Source organism: Ictalurus furcatus, chromosome 6, assembly GCF_023375685.1.
Source record: "Ictalurus furcatus strain D&B chromosome 6, Billie_1.0, whole genome shotgun sequence".
Taxonomy (NCBI): domain Eukaryota; kingdom Metazoa; phylum Chordata; class Actinopteri; order Siluriformes; family Ictaluridae; genus Ictalurus; species Ictalurus furcatus.
In genome coordinates, this window is record NC_071260.1 from 28,291,302 (window position 1) to 28,308,017 (window position 16,716).

General features: G+C 39.5%; 1 protein-coding gene across 1 annotated transcript in view; it reads right to left on the reverse strand.

The window, feature by feature from the left end:
* LOC128609088 (activin receptor type-1C) overlaps positions 1-16,716 on the reverse strand; it is a 42,590-nt gene that overhangs the window by 3,877 nt on the left and 21,997 nt on the right. The window contains exons 3-7 of the mRNA XM_053627454.1: positions 12,344-12,586; positions 10,448-10,678; positions 8,242-8,409; positions 4,375-4,531; positions 2,727-2,851 (exon numbers count right to left, since the gene is read on the reverse strand). Of these exons, the coding sequence (XP_053483429.1) occupies positions 2,727-2,851; positions 4,375-4,531; positions 8,242-8,409; positions 10,448-10,678; positions 12,344-12,586 (924 nt within the window). The remainder of the gene's footprint in view (positions 1-2,726; positions 2,852-4,374; positions 4,532-8,241; positions 8,410-10,447; positions 10,679-12,343; positions 12,587-16,716) is intronic.

A 16,716-nucleotide genomic window follows, 5' to 3' on the forward strand; every position in this document is an offset into this window, starting at 1 on the left:
AACGTCGATTTGGATCAGACAGCTCTACTGACATAAATCACTTAAATATGCATTTCTGACATTGAAGTCAATGCTTTACTGCACTAATTAGCTGAATACTTACAGCCAGGACAATCTCTCACATTATACAGTATAATCAAAACTGTCAGCCATCAGTGGGAATATTTAACAGCGTTGATTATACCTTCCACAACAGCAGGCTTCAATTATCACATATGAAATATTTTTGATTCAGGCAATATTCAGCCCAGAACCACTAGGATGCTCTTTGCACCTACTACACTGTGTCCTTGTTATAATCAACTGAAGAGTTAACGACAAGATACTCGACAGTACTTGAACAATATTGGGCTGCAGTTTATAGGTAGTTTAATAAACTGTGCTGTTCACAAGAGCTTCAGCTTTTGTCATGCAAAGGACCAGGACCAGGCACTTTATAACACATCTGCATAAATTAGCATCAAATGCTAACTCACGGCATGGTCAATTAAGCCCTGTTATTTTGTTTAGTCCTTCAGAATATACCACTTCATTTTATAGCAGTACAGTTAACAACTTCATCTACATAAATATCAAAAGGGGGGGGGGGGCTTCACGGTGGATTAGTATTTAGTATTTAGCATGTTTGCCTCGCACCTCCGAGGTTGGGGGCTCAATTTCCGCCTCCCCTGTGTGTGCAGAGCTTGCACGTTCTCCCTGTGCTTCAGGGGTTTCCTCCCCCAGTCCAAAGACATGTGCTGTAGGCTGATTAGCATCTCTAAATTGTCTGTAATGTGTGATTGGGTGTGTGAGTGTGTGTGCGATTGTGCCCTTCGATGGGTTGGTACCCTAAGTCCCCTGGGACAGGCTCCATGCTCTCCGCAACCCTGTGTAGGCTAAGCGGTACAGACAATGGATGAGTGGAAATATCAAATGGATCTTCTCCTGTCGATATAAGCAATATTTCTGGGAATAACCAAGAGCTTATATCCACACTTTATAAAGGATGAAAAGAGAAGGCATGAAATGTGGTCCACAAAGACCATGGACTGAGTAAAATCATGGGTGGAGAACGTAGCTAGACCCTGCCCTAATTTTATGCTGATTGGAGCAAAACCTTTTGGGTTCCGCCCAGCTCGGAAGAGTTAAAACCCTTGGACACCATGGAAACAATGAGTTTTCTTCTACCAACACTTTTCAAAAGGTACTCCCCAATCAACATCTTCAGGGAGTCCTCATCAACTAACAGCAGCTGCAAGAGTCTTCTTCAAACCCACATCTTAAGGAGTTCTCTTCCACCAGCATCTTCCATGAGTTCTCCACTCAACCTCTGCAGGAGTTCTCCACTCAACCTCTTCAGGAGTTCTCTCTTCAACTAACATCTGCAAAAGGGCTCTGCAATCAACGTCTGCGTGAACTGGTTCCGGCAAAGCTTCCTAACTCCAGCCGTGAAGGAAGCAGAAGAACTGCCGCCAAGTCTATGAGACTCCATTCCGATTGGTCCTCCTAGACGCCGCTCAAAAGCAACCAGACCTCTGACGAATCTCCACCAACCGGAAAAGCAAGTAAGCACCTCCAGGTCTCAGGTGAAGCTGGTGTATTTAACAGAGCCCTTCTAAAACGAAGCGAAAATGAAATTAATTGTTGATGGTTCGTTCAGGTCGAGGTCTAAGAACAGCGTACGGTGTTAAAACTAGGGAGCCATTCATTCTCTGTCAAAGCTACTTTCACCTGCTTTGTTTGTATGTGTGTGTGTGTTTATGTGTTAGTTTAGTTTCTGTGTATTAGAATACCGTAGTTTAAAGTCTCATCTGATGTTAAGAGCAAGTGTCTCTTATCTATATTTATGATTTATTGCCTTAAATTGTCAGATCTTGTTACTGTGCTCATAATTCGTGTTTAACATCAGGATATTATTACCGGTGGCCACGGGATTAATATCCTAGCCAGACTTAATGAGATACATTAAGTTCAACTCATCGCTGGACGAATAGTTGATCAGCTGTTGAAATATTAAGTTTGCACATTTCCCCAGATTTGAGGATTTGCACCACATTGTGCAACAGGACACGTACACACACAGCAGCGCTCAACCGTTTGACGGCAAGCAAGAGAGCACGGCTGCGTCTCAAACTACGTACTTACCTACTATATAGTAGGTGAAATACGTGTAGGTAAGTACGCGGTTTGGGACGCAGCCCACGGCTTCAAGCAGTCGTCTATTTGCACGTACAGCAGGACAAATAATTAACTGCACTTGAAGCTTTTGTAAAATTTAAAATAAAAACACCCAAAATTGTATACGGTCCCATAAAGAAGACGAACTGTATGTCGATATGTGAAATTCTGGAGGGACGTCGGACGGCGTGGCGCGGGGACGTAATGACGTGTGCCTTTAATCGATCTACGTTCTATAACACGTAAAACCTGAACATGAAAGGAATATTCTAAACGCAACCCATGTAAACACCTTAATCACAATATCGTCTTATTCAGAATAAGGTCAATAATTAGATTACTGCTGTCCATGTAAACGCAGTCAGTGATAGTGATGAGAACTTGTGATTAATACATTTCATCACATTTATATTGTAATAAATTCATTTGTAATAAAATAACATATTTTCTACTACGAAATACAAAAGTGAAAATAAAGTTCAGAATTCAGAATTTTTACTTTTATAGTTTCTTTCGCGCGAGAAACAAGACACAGGTGATGGCTGTGACTTCAGACGGTTACTACCCACCTCTGACTGAACATCTTCTGGCCAGTTCCCAGAACACCAGACCCAGAGAATAGATATCAGCCCGCTTAAATGACTCAAAGCTGCTCATGTTAATGGTGTCATCCAGAATCTCAGGGGCCATGTACCTGCAAACACACACACACACACACACACACACACACGCATCAGCATCGTGTACATTAAGTTCTGTGTAAAAAGTGCTTCTGAGATAGAAGGTAAACACTAACATCTGTGCTTTAGAAACAGTCATGCTGAGGTCAGAGAAGAGACAACACACGCCTAAGGACATGGACACACGTGTTACCCACAGCCACAAACAGATACTTAACTCCAACACTACACACAACAGGGCAATTTCAATTTACTCAAGCATACACTTACAGAGAACCAGGCAACACACATATGCGCACACACACACACACACACACACACACACACACACACACACACATTAAAGAGCTAATGGAAACTGATCCCTGTATTCTGAAACTGCACATGTGGCCTGCTGTACGTATCCAAGCAAAATGACTCAGCAATGATGAGCTGATAGTCGCTGAGGTTCAACAACAGGCAATGAACTTTAAAATCAGGGACAAAAAAGAAAGCATAGCAACTGCAGAATGTAAGTGTGAGGCACATCTGCACTTCCTGAACTAAATCACTTATGTATGTTAAAAAAAAATAAAATACAAAAAAAATGCAGTTTTAACTTCGATTTATATTTAAATATGAGATCTTTAACCGCCTGATTACTCCTGGGACACAGCACCCACAGCATTAACCATATCTATAAACTAATAAAATATGACATTAGTTGGTCGCATTAGCAAACTGCTATGGTATAAAAGGAATAAAACAACTCAAGTCAAGACATGCGGTCACACTTTAGCTCCACTTTACACTGGGCAACATCTCACCACTACATTCCTTACACACATTGAATGTTATATGCATGGGTCATATGTCAATTTTAGAGACTTCAATCCAATCCAATCACCCATCTGATACCCAGTATCAGTATCAGGCAGATACCAAGACAAATATGGATCAGCTATCAGAGAAAATCTATTGGATATCAGTTCATGTAACAAATGGCAAAGACTGGAATTGGATTTGGAAAATAAATGTGTTTTTGAAACTGGAAATGTTTACATATAAATACACTTGACTGTTTTTTCTTTTATTAAGAGTAAGACTTATATATTTATACTGTAACGTAAGTGATTTTTGTGTGGAAAAAAAATTGCTTTAGTTTAAACAAAAAAAAAAACAAACTATTAAACCTTGGTAGTTTTCAAAGAAAAACAATACGGGTATCGGTATCGTCGGATACTCAAGGTGTTGGTATTGGAAAAGAAAAAGTGCCATCTTGCTATGTTAAATGATAAATAGATCAAGAATAAATAATAAATAAATCAAGCTTCCTGGTCCACTGTATATTTAATGAATAAAAACTTTTTATTCTGACTGTCGTAAATCTATCATGTTGCTATGGACATCTTAATTACATGTGCTGCTGTTCTATTTGAAAACATGAGTAAATTAAAAAAAAAAAAAAGTAAAAGTAAAAATTGTTTCTAAGAATTTTGAAAAGTTTTGTGCCAGTATGTTCTTAAGCATATTCAGTGTTGCAGAGGGAGACACGGACCTCTTGGTGCCCACTCTGTGGTTAGCCGGGATGTCGACAGTGTTGGTTGTGGAGTCGTGTTTGACAGCCAGTCCCAGGTCAGCGATAACTGCAGTGCTGTTCTTTTTCACCAAGATGTTCTTGGACTTTATATCTCTGTGAGCGATGGCTGGTTTTCCTAAAACACAGACACACGCACACACATTTACAGACACATAAGTCAGGCTCTTTTCAGCTTCATAGTTCAAGAAATAACTGAACCAAAATTAAACCTGATCTACCGAGACATGTTTGGTGTCCAGTGGTTGCTTCTTTAGTTCTTTAATACTAGTAAGGCTAATGTGGCAAAAATGTAAGAGAAGCTTATAGCCTACAGTTTAGCACTGCAAACTGCATGTCTAAATCGTCTTAAAGACATTGGTGAAGAAGTCTGAAGTCATTCAGATAGTAATATAGTCGCTGTTTTGTGATTTTTTTTTTTTTAATTATTATTAAATATTTCTTTAAAAGCGTATTTTATCTTCTACCATACCACACCACTGTTGAATGCTCGATTCTGATTGGTCAGAAGGTGTTGATTCATTTTTTATAACAGTAGCTCTGACAATAATTCTGGCAGTAATCCAAATACTAGATTTATATTAATACACTAGTTCTAATATATATCTAATATGTTTCTATAGTAAGAAAATGTATTGTTATTAATCTAAGACCTGTTTTCTCTATCTATCTATCTATATCTAGCTATCTATCTATCTATCTATCTATCTATCTATATATATATATATATATATATATATATATATATATATATATATATATATATATGATATATTTAACAAAGGAGTCTTCATTATCAGCGCTTTTTAACAGTCGGCAAGTTTTCCATCACAGGATAGTACCATGAAAAGTTGTGGGTTTTTTCCATTATTAATCATATATATATATCTACAGCACTACAGTGATTACCCCAGTGTGTCAGATTCACACAGCTCATTTTAGCACTATGTTCTGTCTGTCTATTGTAGACAACTTACTGTAACAACTAGCTAATATAAGCAAATGACACAAATTCATATCCCTGTAGATTTCTCCAGACTGGCAGTTACTCTAATTGTCTCCACTATGTGCCATGTCTTTATAATCACATCACTTCTTTGCTCTCAGACTCCTAATGGCTTCTTGTTCATTTCTAAATCATTACTGTTATTTAATGTTAGCGCTTTAAACCTGATTAAACCTTGCACTCAGTCTCTGCATGTTTCACATCATTTCAGCTCATGTGCAAAAAAGCCAGCTGTGAATGAACCATTACAGCCGGTCCTCAAAGCTTTTCAAGGGACAATTAGGAGCTCACTTAGTATGGAATTAAATATGTGCCAAAAGTAATGAACGTAAATTTCAAGGAAATGGACAAAATTATACCATGAGAAAGAAGACAGTCTGAAATTGAACTCGGCGGGAAAGATTTAACACGGTCTTCAAATAAACAGCGTTCTTTGTTAACAGTATTCTAAGCTTCGTTTACGCTAATCATGTCTTATGAGTGCGCCGCCAGAGTTATGTCGTGTAATGTGAGTGGAGACGGATGCAAGTGTAGTTAAGAGCTTTATTAGAAGAGAGACTGGCATACATTTCCAAAACGGAAAGGAAAAACATAGTCAAAAAACAATCGGCAAACGGGTAAACTAGGCAGAACAAAAAGCAGAAATGCGGAGATGAAAACAGGATCAAAAACCATGGGAGGAGAAACACAATGATCAAAGGCTTGGTACGGGTCTGGTGGAAAACACAGAAACACACAATACTTCGCCCCAAACAAAGACACACGAGAGGTTTAAATACTGAACGTAATCAAGGGTAAAAGATAAAAAGCTGAGACACATTAGGAGACAACCAATAACATAACAGGGGCGGAGACAGGACAGAAACCAAAACAAAACATGTGTAACAGTAAACAAAGTCCATGTCAAAAACTGCTGAGCGCGCTGTTCGCGCTCAGTGCGAGGGGAAGTCCGCAATTGGATGGGCTTAACAGCGATTTACTCTCATTGGCTAGTGAGATTTGAATCGACAGTTCGAGTGTCCAGCTGAGAGGGAGGATGAGGCCGACACTGATGACAACGGTGCTTCATGCAGCTCATAAAATAGTCCTATCAGACTACCCAAACCTCAAATATTAATTACGAACTAATATTCTGACTAAGTAAGCAAGTCATTTCCACTACAAAGTACAAACACTATAACTATACAGAGAACCGCATCCAGAACGCTCTCCAAAATTCACGCCGCTGAAGTCTCTACTTACAGGGAGCTGTCGAGCCAAATCTCTCTAGCCAATGAGAGTAAAGCTCGGTTAAACCCGCCCACACGGGAGGTTTGTTCCAGAATGGCGACCGTAAACTTGTGTAGCGTAAACGAAAACTTTAAATGAAAGTGTAAATGAAAACTCTGGCAGCGCATTCCTAAACCATGATTAGCGAAAACGAAGCTTAGAAAAGTGTTAACAAAGAAGAACGCTGTTTATCTGAAGACCATGTGAAATTTTTGCCACGGAGGTCACTGTTTTCAGTTTCAGAGTGTTTTTCTTCTCATTGTCTAATTTTGTTCGTTTCTTGAACAGTTACATTCAATACTTTTGGCACAAATTTAACTCCATAACTTAGACCTTTAGATATATACATTGAAATAAATAAATAAATACATACATACATAACATATACACATGTCAAAGCTTTCACCGTTTCTAGAAAACAACATTAATTCATCCCATTCCATCTATAAGTTGAAACATTCATTCAGTACATGACGGCTCTATGTTACTGTGCTTGATTATTTTGTTTTTTAGTTTCAAGAAAATCAGCTTCTGGGAAAGCGCTACGACAACAACAACGATATTAAACAAATTGAATTGACCCAAGAGAAGTGACCCAGAGGATAGTTATGGTAATCAAGGGTAAAACAGCAGTCTAATCTAAGAAAGCTGCTATTCCGAGAAGAACAAGCGGATTTATCAGAACTGATCAACTGCTAAGCTGAGAGTGGGCCAGGGATAAATTTGAGCCATGGGGACAGAACAAGCTGTGAATCTTCTTCTTTTGCCATCACCACCAAGTCACACTGGCAATATATTGAGGATCAAGAGTGTTAAAACAATGTATAACTAGCTAGGTCTGTAGAATGTAAAGGAATATTTGAGCAGCATCATAATGTCATTTTTCAAATTACATACCTCTTTCAAAAGTACTTTAAAATCATTTCCAAGTTCCATAATAGCAGTGAAACAGACAGCTAAAATCACAAAGTGCAAAAAGTTGTATGAGGGATGCTGTCCAAGTAAGAGCAATTTCACCTTCAGTCATTTCATTATTCTGGTAGAGCCAGACTCCTGAAATCACAATTTAAGCATTCTAAATGGTAAATGGTCTGCACTTATATAGCACTTTTATCCAAAGCGCTTTACACGGTGTCTCATTCACCCACACACACACACACACACACACTCACACACCAGTGGTAGCAGAGCTGCCATGCAAGGCGCTAACTAGCTATCGGGAGCAACTTGGGGTTCAGTGTCTTGCCCAAGGACACGTCGGCATGTGGAGTCACATGGGCCGGGAATCGAACCGCCAACACTATGATTAGTGGACAACCCGCTCTACCACCTGAGCCACAGCCGCCCCGCCCTAGCACGATTAACATGAACAAGATGCCTTTGACCGAAATGGCCCGATATTTTCTTCACTCTATTATCATTTTATCCAGAACAATTCTGGGGCTTTTGAAATAAGTGCACGCCTGATAAGTCACTTCCTGATGAAGCGGTGTGGCATTCTCAGAGGAACAGAGACAGGCCAAAGCGAGAAGCAGCATCGAGTGCTGGCTCACCCTGAGTGCCGATGATCTCCATGTGAAGGTGAGCCAGGCCGCTGGCAATGGACAGTGCAAGGACGATCATGCCGTCCACAGATACCGTATATCTGTTTAGGTAGTCAAACAGTGAGCCGTGTTCATGATACTCCGACACCAGCCACAGCTGAGTCCATGAACCGTTATCTACACAAAGAAAGGGACAGACACACAGAAGCATGATAGTTTTATTTATTTATTTTAAATATAACTTTGACAAGTCCATTTTGGCATCCTAAACTGAATCCTAAATCTCTCTTGGGGAAACTGTAATTGTTATATGCACAATATAGTAGCATTCAAAGTAAAGGACATTTAGGAAGTGAAGAACCTTCAATGATCCAAAGAACCTTTGAGGAACCTTTATTTTTAAGAGCACATGAAGCAACACTGAAGAGTACATTTATTTAGAAAGATCTTATATAGACAGGCAGCATGGTGCTGCAGCAGGTACCATAGCCCCGCCCCCTCACATATCCAGGGTCTCTTTTGGTACTAATCTTGAAGTTGGAAAAGGGCATTCCTCATCGGTTGTTTGGATTAGTAAAGGTTTTAGCTTTCTAAAGAGATTCTACTTTGAACCGTTTCTGAAAGGAAAACCCTTTATTGTGGGATTCTACATGGGAAGCCTCAAAGGGTCCTACCTAAACCTAAATGGTCCCTAAAAGTACTAAATGGAACTTTTCTTTCGAAGACTGCATATAGAGGGGGGCAGGTGGCTTAGTGGTTAGCACGTTTACCTCGCACATTCCGGGGTTGGGGGTTTGATTCCCGCCTCTGCCCTGTATGCGCAGAGCTTGCATGTTCTCCCCGTGCTTCGGGGGTTTCCTCCGGGTACTCCAGTTTACTCCCCTAATCCAAAGACATGCGTTGTAGGCTGACTGGCATCTCTCAATTGTCCATAGTGTGCGAGTGTGTGTGCGATTGTGCCCTGTGATGGGTTAGGCCCCCGTCCGGAGTGTCCCCTGCCTTGTGCCCCGAGTCCCCAGGCTCCCCTGCGACCCTGTGTAGGATAAGCAGTATGGAAAATGGATGGATGGATGAATAAATGAACCACACATAGTTGGTGCTGACCTAGTAGTCAACGGAAAAAAGTTTGGGGAAAAGTGATAAAAAAGTGATACAGCTTAAACCTTGTAACACTGCCATTTTGATTGATAAACAGTTAAAGCTCATTTCCAGCAAACCTTTTAGACACTGTCCATGCGGATAGCTATTAATACAACTGCCTACACGTTATTTCCACTCTACGCGTCCTGAAGACCCGCTGCAGCTGTGCATCAGATCAGCTCATTTCTCTCATTAAGAGCCCCTCTACAGCAAATGAGTGAAATAAGTTGGGTAACATGCTGACTAACAGGTCCATCAGTGTCACTGTATGGTATGAAGTAAACACAAGCTGGGATGCAGAGTATTTTATCTGTATTGAGCTACAGATAAAACCACTTGCCTATCTGAAGGGAAGTGAGTCAGATGTCAAGTACATTGGCTTTTTTATTCCCCTATCTATCTGATGTAGTCTTTAGACTTCTAGCTGTTGGAAACAGCATTTATAAAGATCAATACTCTTTAAATGCGTCCAAAGTTACTACCTCTCAAACGTTTACTAATAAACTTTGAGCCACAGTGCTATTAAATGCTCAATTCTGATTGGCCAGAATGTACTGAAAAATGTTCTATAACAGTAAAGCTTGAAATGTAGTTCTGTCAGCAAGGTTTACAGTAATGAGCTTCTGTAGTCACATTTTACACAGGGACAGGGGCAGAGGATGGAGCATTTTTGTGCGTTGTGGTTTCTTGGTCACATGACAAGCTGGATTTATTTTTGTCTTATTAACTTCAAGAGAAAAAAAAAAGGTGCTATAAGTGATAACAGGAACTAACTTGTTTTGCAAACATTCCACAACATTAAACATAACTATAATCTTAATAAAAAATGACATTCTTTAATAAATAAATATATTTGGCTTTGGTATAAGAGGAATAAAACAGTGAAGAGTGTATTATTATTGAAGAATAATCACCTTCAGGGTTGTGACAGTAACTCCACTTCGTGTCATGCGTCATCAACACCCTCTCATCTATTTTTATTTTTCATATAGCAGCATGAACTTAAGAGTTTTATTCCTTACTTACATTTCTTAAAACTCTTTGTGTGTGTGTGTGTGTGTGTGTGTGTGACTACCTTTGTTATCAGCTGCGATGAAGCCCAGGATGTTCTCGTGCCGCAGCATGGTGGTCTGGTAGATCTCGGCCTCGCAGAACCAGGAGCGTTCATCTCGGGAAGAGAAGATCTTCACAGCCACATCTTCTCCTCGCCACTTCCCTCTCCAGACCTCTCCGAAACGACCCTTACCGATGCTCTCCTGCAGCACTATGGTCCGTGCTATTGTTCTCTGTACCAGCAGTGGCAGCCCTGAGACCCACACATACCCACTCTTTTTCAGTCCAAATATATATTCTGCTGATCTACAGCACAGCACATCAAGATTGCAGAACCAACAGCTAAATGAACAGGAGCAACCAAAACAGCGTCTATTATAGTACAACTATAATCTATACATTTATATAGTACATCGCTTGTTATAGGATGATGAACATTCAATAGGACTGGCATGTGTATGTCCAGGCTTTTGTGCCACCGGAAAAGTAACATCACTCAGCTGCTTAAGGAAAATCCCTCATAAACTCTTGGAGATTCATGGGATTTTTCACCCTATTATACATTATATGGCCAAAAGTATGTGGACACCTGACTATCACACCCATATGTGGTTCTTCCCCAAGCTGTTGCCACAAAGTTGGAAGGATAGGATTTCTTGTATAGGATTTCTTTGTGTGCTGTAACATTACAATTTCCCTTCACTGGAACTAAGACACACAAACATATTGAAGCATGACAATGTCCCATGGTTTGCCAAGGTTGGAGTGGAAGACCTCGAGTGGCCTGCACAGAGCCCTGACCTGAACACCACTGAACACCTTTGGGATGAACTGGAACACCGACTGCACCCCAGGCATCCCATCAGTACCTGACCTCACTAATGCTCTTCTTGCTGAATGATCACAAATCCACACAGCCACGCCCCAAAATCTAGTTGAAAGCCTTCCAAGAAGAGTGGAGGTTATTATAACAGCAAAAGGGGACTAAATCTGGAATAGGATGTTCAAAAAGCTCATATGGGTATGATGGTCAGGTGTCCACAAATTTTTTGGCCATATTGAGTTTTTTGCTCCAAGTACATTTTGCTTACAGAGTTTGGAGTTAGGGCCAGCAATGTAACATCCGCAATAATTACAGCAGTTGCGTATTTGTAATAGTACACAAACTTGGCACCCTCCTGAAAGATTTAATCATAAACCTACATTTTATTTCGAAAGCAACTGCGTTCTAATTGGGTAACGCTTTAGTATAAAGTCCACAAATAAGCATATAATAATACTTAACTAATGCTTTACTAATGATGAATTACTACATACACTAATCTTTAGCACATACATATACAGGTATACATTAACAGGTTCTGTTAATTAATATCATGACTTACGCAGTATTAATAAGGATCATTTACTAGATTTTATGATATATTATAAATACAAATGACATATATTGTTAACATTTTCACCTTTGGTATGAAGCACACGTATGTATTCAGTGTGATAGTTCCCACTAATTAGCAGCACCTCCATACAAAATTACTCTTGTTAGCATTTGCCACAGTCCTTACCATGTGTTTGAATGGATCAACCTCCTCTGAGAGCTTCATTACACCCATTTTCATGACTATGATCATGTTGTCTGAAAATAAGTTGTTAGTGGTAGTGGCTTCAAATTGCAAATTGTCCCAAGTTACTTAAACTAACCTACATTGTATCTGTTAAATCATGTCAAAAAAAAAAATCTTTATTAATACTGCATGTCATTATAGTATTTCACTGAATTAGTTAACATTATTTTCATACTCATGTTAGAGGCAATGTTGAATTCTATGTTTTATTAAAGCTGTTATCTTTATGATGCTATATCTGTCTGTCTGTCTGTCTGCATTTCTTTCTCTCCTTTTCTCTGGTCTCAGCTCACCTGATCCCGAGCCTGAAGTGCTCAAGTCATAGATCAGTTCTTTCAGGCATTTCTCTGATGACACAAGACTCTGGTCGTCCAGAGGCTCCTCTGGATCCTGGTTTCGGCTCTTACTGTGCAGGCAGCGCTGGTTCCGGACGGCACACACGCCCAGAAACACACCAACACACAGCAGGCAGGACGGCACCAGGATCATAGCTGATAACTCAAGCCGTCCCCAATCAGAGTCCTCAGCGGATGTTTCTGTAACACACAAACACACACACACACACACACACAGACACACACAAGGTTGCTGCTGTTAGTGGTATTAGTGAGGATAGCAGGGGGCGCTCACCCTGTGGTCTGTGTGGGTCCTAATGCCCCAGTATAGTGACAGGGACACTATACTGTAAAAACAGCACCGTCTTTCCGAAGTTAAACCAGAGGTCCTGACTCTCTGTGGTCATTAAAAATCCTAGGACACTTCTTGTAAAGAGTAGGGATATAACCCCGGTGTCCTGGCGAAATTCCTCCATTGGCCCTTATCTATCATGGCCTCCTAATAATCTCCATCCCTGAATTGGCTACATCACTCTCTCCTCTCCACTAATAGCTGGTGTGTGGTGGGAGTTCTGGTGCACTACGGTAGCCGTCGCATCTTCCAGGTGGATGCTACACACTTGTGGTGGTTTGAGGTGATTTCCCACCTATACAATGTAAAGCGATTTGAGTGCCTAGAAAAGCGCTATATAAATCTAAGGGATTATTATTATTATTATTATTTATTAGATTTATACGTAGAGATGACTATTAGACTTTTAGACTTATATATAGTAAAAGCATATGAATGCTCTTGACACATTCATATGGCTACAAGAACAGATAATAATAATTCATCCACCAGGGGTATTGCACCCTCTAGTGTTGGCTTCCTCTAAGTGTCAGCTTGACTGCCAGGAGGTTGTCATAATTAGTTCAGCAGTGTTAGGAGTGTGAGCATGGAGCCACAAATGATCTCATTTTGCCCAGGCAGTGCGAGAGCTCCTTGGTACGGCTGGAGTCCGAGAGAATCAGAACCAACTGTGAAATAGCTTTTGTATGTGAAAGCAGCCTTGGGGGAAAAAAAATAAAAAGATCTGTGCTCTAAAACCAGGGTTTTCAAAAGTCACAAGTCACAATGGACTTACTGATTTCTCTCTTCAGCACATAACTACTGTAGGGTCATAAGTACCCCTCACGAAGGGCTGTTAATTAGATCACTAATTGTATCAGGTGTATTAGAGCAAGAAAAAGTGCAAGACAGGGGGGTTCTTCAGGACCAGGGTTGGGAACCTGTGATTTACAGGTCAGACCACAACAACAGGGAATACACAGAGTGTCTGAAAAATCAGGAACCAATGAGAGTACCAAGAAGTTCCAAGAAGTGCTAGGCTTTTAATCCAAAATTAATGCCAACGTATACATAGTATAAATCCCATTGGTTCGTAAGTTTTCGGACACCTTGGAGTAGCAATTTTGGACTTAGATGTTGAGATTTTGTACATTGTTACCTAAATTCACTTCATGAAAGTGGTAACATAAATACTACAGGATTATGGTATAGTCAGTTCCAGAATTATTGGCACACTTGCTAAATTTTCAATCAAATGGCTAGACAGAACATTGGTAATTGTTCATTATATGGTGGCAAACAATAATCATGGGAAAATGTACATTGCATTACAGTACATTCATTCCATTTAACAGCCATGCACTACTTATATGTGACTTTATATGTGAGTTTCTCATCATTAGTGGTCATTATTGTCATGGTCTTTAACTGTAAGTAAAAACTGTATGAAATCTGTAAACATTGTATTTGCAATATTGAGCTTTAATAAGGGCCTGCATAAATAAGTGCAGCATGGCTGTTTGACCAAAAATGGAAATAATGTATGTATGTAATGTACATTTTTCCATCAATGCTGTTTACCAACAAATAATGAACAATAAGTAGTGAATGGACATTTGACTGAAAACAAAAGTCTGACTTTTTGCACAATACTGTAGGTAAAAACAATTTTTTTTTTAATGTTAAAATATATAAGAAACAAATAAGGAACAATCAAATGAGGAACAACTGGAAACAAGTCAAACCAGGAAAGCAATCAGAATTGCAAACTGATAAAATCCTCACAAAGCAGAAAAACAGGAAACAGGTGAAACTAGTGTTCAGGTGAGTAAGAAAGTCACAGATTCTGTACTGGATAAGTATCTGGACAGGGAGCAGAGGCTTCTGGCTTGGTGGTGGAATCAGACGTGACAGTGTAACTGATGCATGTCTTTATTTTTATTAGATTTTTGAAGGTCATTATGAGTGTTTAAGACGTCATAGGCATTTCTTATTGACTTCCTGTTTGCTTTGGGTATAAATATAGTCTATAAAGCCAACTGTCATGTAAACAGGGACTGGAGACGGATACAAGTGCAGTTAAAGCCTTTAATGAAGAGAGGCAGGCAGACAAATCCAAAACGTAGGGCAAAATCATGGTCATAAAACAGGCGAGGGGTCAGGCGTTCAGCAAACAGGCAAAACAGAGCTCAGACGAGAATAGAGAAACCGAAGACAAAACAGGTTCAAAAGGATTCAACAAGGAACAAAGGACAGAACTGCTCGGTAGAGCGCTGGCGGCAAAACACAGAAACAATACTTCGCCCAGAGCAAAGACACACGGAGGTTTAAATATGCAACAAAATCAAAGGGCAAAACATAAAAAGAATAATGATAACACGTGTACCACATGATAACCAATAACAAGACAGGGCGAATGTTCCGGCGCTCATCATGAGGGGAAATCCGTGACACCAGTATAAAAAAAAATTTATTGCAGTTTACTCGGTATCAGTGCCACAGACAAAGATGGATACAGAATAATAAAAAACAAATTTTACAGCTACTTTGTATTTCATAGTAAGCACTTCAACTTCTGTATCCTTCCCAACATATGTACATACCATATATAAAAGCACACCTTAACCAAATAGATTTTAGTTACAGAATAACATGCTTTAAAAATGAATAACTGAATAATAATTAAATAACGCAAATTTAAAAGATTAACTGGTCGCTCTCAGATCTTAACAGAACTCTAAACTAATGTTTTATTTAACAGTCTGTACACGATTTTGTGGAGTTTTCTTGTGACTGTTGCTGGCAAAAATGCTTGTTTTGCTGTGGCTTTTTTCAAAAGAGTTTTTTATTCAAACTGCTTGAATTGGTGAAATTGCAATCGCACGGAATTGTTTTGCACGGCCTTTCCCGGTGATACTTGTTGGTAAATGAGAACTTTTAGCTGTACTCGTGTTCAATGCACGTGAATCGAAGATGATTTTGACTGAATACACTTTGTGATGATGTTACCTGATGCGTCTTGGCCCAAAATCTGCGGTCAGTTTTAAAAATTGAAAGCTCCTCTGAATATTGCTGAGTTTGCTTGATTTTGCGTTAATTTCTGCAATCGCAAAATCCTGAAGGGACTTATTAAAGTCATGGCAATCATTTAAGTCCATTAAAAATGCATTAGACACCGTGTATTGACATCCACTGTATTTTGTGTGCTACAGGTGCCTAATGAGAGCGATCAAGATTGCTACCTTCTCCAATTAGATGTAAATTGTTTCCAATAAAACAAAATGATAAACATTTCTCACATCACTGATATGGATTATTACTGAACATCTAACATAAACCCATAACTTAATGTTTAACCTAAAATGCTATGATACGGTATTTAAAAACGTGTGTAAAACTCGTTGTAGTTTAAGCGTTTACATTTCTGAAAGGGTTTCGATGATCTCTTTTACTTGGGATTGTGTCGTGCTTCCTTTCTATTCAGTGTTGCCATGCCAGTTTATATAATCGTGTTCCCATAATCCCGAGAACGTAAAACATTACGAGCAACAGGCTTTAAAACGAGAGCATTCAGCTGTCACGGTACACCGTGTCTTCTGACGTGACTTTATAGCTTGTTTTTATGGCTGTGACAATAAACACACGTGAACATTACCCAGTCCTTACCTTCTTTTAGAAAGACTTTCAAATGAGTAATTCTGTCCATCAGAGCCAGCTGGGACTCTCTGTATCCTTTTACATTCATAATCAGTTGTCAATGTGTAACATCAAACATTTCAATGACCAAGAAACAATACTTGCATATCAGAACAGAACAAAAAGCTGCACCTCTAGGAGATGAACAAATGGATTCGGCAAACGTGAAAAGAATTCAGTGAAAAGAAAGCACTGTATAATGGATGGAGTCTCTTTCACACACATGAACAGCTCTTTTCTTCTTTAAGCATTCTCTTTCAGAGGCAAATGATGTGTCTAATATGGACTGTTTGTCACAGCTTAC